The sequence below is a fragment of the Oryzias melastigma genome, linkage group LG1 (assembly GCF_002922805.2).
Source record: "Oryzias melastigma strain HK-1 linkage group LG1, ASM292280v2, whole genome shotgun sequence".
Lineage (NCBI taxonomy): Eukaryota > Metazoa > Chordata > Actinopteri > Beloniformes > Adrianichthyidae > Oryzias > Oryzias melastigma.
The window spans coordinates 4,700,313-4,701,541 of NC_050512.1; the positions used below are offsets into that span (position 1 = coordinate 4,700,313).

The 1,229-nt window shown below is 46.6% G+C and overlaps 1 protein-coding gene across 1 annotated transcript in view; it reads left to right on the forward strand.

The window, feature by feature from the left end:
- The first annotated feature begins 22 nt into the window (after nucleotides 1-22).
- Nucleotides 23-1,229, forward strand: part of best2 (bestrophin 2) — a 17,280-nt gene continuing 16,073 nt past the window's right edge. The window contains exons 1-3 of the mRNA XM_024262139.2: nucleotides 23-233; nucleotides 325-496; nucleotides 564-658. Of these exons, the coding sequence (XP_024117907.1) occupies nucleotides 345-496; nucleotides 564-658 (247 nt within the window). The 5' untranslated portion in view covers nucleotides 23-233; nucleotides 325-344. The remainder of the gene's footprint in view (nucleotides 234-324; nucleotides 497-563; nucleotides 659-1,229) is intronic.

The window sequence follows — 1,229 nt, forward strand, 5'->3', positions numbered from 1 at the left end:
TCGCGGTCAGGGGCCGCGCTAACGAGCTCCCGCTCCTAGAGCCGTTGGTCTGATTTACCCCGGGGCGCACGGACCGCTGCCTTGCAGATGAGCCCAGGACAACTTCGAGGGTCTCGGATTTGTGGATTCATTAGGACAAACTGACTTTCAGGGTTCGGATTCTGAGGATGAAAAGCGAGCAAACGTTTACGCCCGTTCCAGCGGCGCCAATTACGCACGAGAAGCGCGCTCAGGTGGGTTCCCCTCTGGAGGAGAGAGGATTCTTTTTCTGCAGTTTGAGTCTGTTCATCAGTCGGTGGCTCACGTCCGTTCTTCTGTGGACAGCGGTGAGCTGCAGAGCCACGATGACGGTGACGTACACGGCCCGGGTGGCCAACGCGCGCTTCTGCGGCTTCTCCAAGCTGCTGCTGGCCTGGAAAGGCAGCATTTACAAGGTGCTGTACAAAGAGTTCCTGGCTTTCTTTGTGCTGTACGCCGCCATCAGCATCACCTACAGGTGAGGCAGCACGAATGGAGGAACTTGTTTTGAATGTCCCTGTGATTGATGTCTGAGCTGTTTTCAGATTTCTTCTTTATGAGGACCAGAAGAGACACTTTGAGAAGCTGGCCATTTACTGCAACCACTACGCCAGCCTGATCCCCATGTCCTTCGTGCTGGGTGAGTTTCCACAGAGCGTTTGGTTTTCACCTGTAAAGCGTTTAGTATTAAATTGCAATTACTTAAAGACCTATCAAAAAGGTGTTTTTAACATGTTCTTGTAGCATTTTTCTGATGATGGAGGACATATGTTAAGGAAATTAAGATTAACATTTCATTTCTGAGTATTTTTTGTTCAAGTCGTTGTGAGTCAGGAGCAGACGGAAATGCTGTTTTTTTGTGATGTCACAAACACTCTGCTCCATTCTGATTGGCTATGTCCGAATTCCCTCCCTAATCCCTAACTACCACCACTGAACTATGGTGCAGGACTATCAAATGCTCTCCATTTTAAAAGCGATTCGGACACCATGCTCACTACTTTGGCGCTGCATGACATCACCAGTTTCACAAAGTGAAAATCAAATCAATCATGACGCATATTTGTGGATCCATTGTTTTCTGATGATGACAATGTGGATAGTTTGTTAGAAATTACATTTGAACACCTTTTTTTGCAAACATTGTTTGACTGCAATGCATTGTGGTGTATATTTGCAATATTTGCTAATGCATTATTTGCTATGGTATT